Source organism: Octopus bimaculoides, chromosome 22 (assembly GCF_001194135.2).
Source record: "Octopus bimaculoides isolate UCB-OBI-ISO-001 chromosome 22, ASM119413v2, whole genome shotgun sequence".
Classification (NCBI taxonomy): domain Eukaryota; kingdom Metazoa; phylum Mollusca; class Cephalopoda; order Octopoda; family Octopodidae; genus Octopus; species Octopus bimaculoides.
The window spans coordinates 29,194,872-29,196,585 of record NC_069002.1 but is presented as its reverse complement, the minus strand read 5'-3'; the positions used below and the strand labels follow the sequence as shown (position 1 = coordinate 29,196,585).

Below are 1,714 nucleotides of genomic sequence, written 5' to 3'. Positions count from 1 at the left end.
AAGTTAAGCTAAAGTCATGTATTCACAGACATACCTTCCGACTACCAACAGGCGACGCTTCAACGCATTCCTTATTTTTTCAACGCCATATATAATCTGGATCTTTAATTATATTTTCTTAATAGTTGAGAAAGTTGAAGAAATACATTTAGCAATCATTAAAAGAACAGAAAAATATGACTGGTGCTGATTTCGGTACCGCATGTTATGAGTTCGAATTCCATCAGAATCTATAGTTCTTTGCTTGCCTCCTCCCTTAATTTAGTATTTTATTTTATCTCCTATTATATACTGGGTTTTTTACAGTGACAAAATTAAGAGATCTGTTATTATATGTTCAAGAGGAACCTGTGACTCTAACGATTCTCCGTCAGTGCCTCGTTGCTGCGCAGGTTTGAAATGTAGATGTGCATTTGCCCAAAGCTGCCCATGTAGTTCTCAGACTATGATCCATGTGACTAATACCGGTATACTCCAAACTGTAATCGTTTATCTGATTTTTCTTGTAAATTTACCATCTTATTGACGTTCTGCTCTGGTGAGTCTTGTGGAAAAATGTTATACGTCAGATTGCTTTTATACAAGGAGAAAATCAATTCGATCATCCTATCATACTGCAGCTAAAACTACTAAATCTACTACTACTGCTACTACTTTTATATCCGATAACAATAAAAAAAAAACTATGAATACATTTCATGAAACAGTGAAATATAAAATATTAACGAACAAAAGTTTGATTTTGTAATTTATTCTGGAAAGAAATTCACGTATGTTGCACCAAGAACGGAAATGGTAAAAGAAGAGAAAATCTGTAAACCATAATCTACAACAATGAGTTTTCTAACAAACCCAAATTAGTCGGACAATCGTATCCGTCAAATTTTAATGAAATTCCAATTAAATAAATACATTAAACCGTGACAAATACTTAGTCCTTCGTCATTTGCTGTGCTCTTTGATTTTAAGTTATTGAACGAACCAAATTCTCAGTGCTTCGTTCTTCGCTGTGGTGTTTGCCTTTAAGTTATTAAATTTGAAGAAATACATTTAGCAATCATTAAAAGAACAGAAAAATATGACTGGTACTGATTTCGGTTCTGCATGTTATGAGTTCATATTCTATCAGATTCTTTAGTTCTATCAACGTTGATAATAACAAAAACATCAGTTTCATCTAATCCCTCCCCTTAAAATTTGCTGCGTCCTCCCTTAATGAGAAACCTTAATTTAATATTTTATTTTATTTCTTATTATATTCTTTTTTTTACAGTGACAAAATTAAGAGAGCTGCGATTACATGTTCAAGAGACGCCTGTAGCCTTCACACTGTACCGCCAATGCCTCCTTGCTGTGCAGGTTTGACATGTATATGTATATTTAGCTTCATCTGCCAATGTAGTTCTCAGACTATGATCCATGTGACTAATACCGGTATACTCCAAACTGTAATCGTTTTTCTGAGTTTTGTTGTAAATTTACCATCTTATTGACGTTCTGCTCTGGTGAATCTTGTGGAAAAATGTTATACGTCAGATTGATTTTATGCAAGGAGAAAATCAATTCGATCATCCTATTATACTGCAGCTACAACTATTAATTCTACTACTACTACTACTACTACTACTTTTATAGCCGATGACAATAAAAAAAACTACGAATGAATTTCATGAAACAGTGAAATATGAAATGCTAACGGGTAGAAGTTAGATTT

At 33.1% G+C, this 1,714-nt stretch overlaps 2 protein-coding genes across 2 annotated transcripts in view; one reads left to right on the top strand and one right to left on the bottom strand.

Annotated features, from left to right (window-relative positions):
• LOC128250514 (uncharacterized) overlaps nt 1-1,708 on the top strand; it is a 15,517-nt gene extending 13,809 nt beyond the window's left edge. The window contains exon 4 of the mRNA XM_052975675.1: nt 1,274-1,708. Within this exon, the coding sequence (XP_052831635.1) occupies nt 1,274-1,493 (220 nt within the window). The 3' untranslated portion in view covers nt 1,494-1,708. The remainder of the gene's footprint in view (nt 1-1,273) is intronic.
• Nucleotides 1-1,714, bottom strand: part of LOC128250516 (uncharacterized) — a 73,340-nt gene that overhangs the window by 59,079 nt on the left and 12,547 nt on the right. The window lies entirely within an intron of this gene.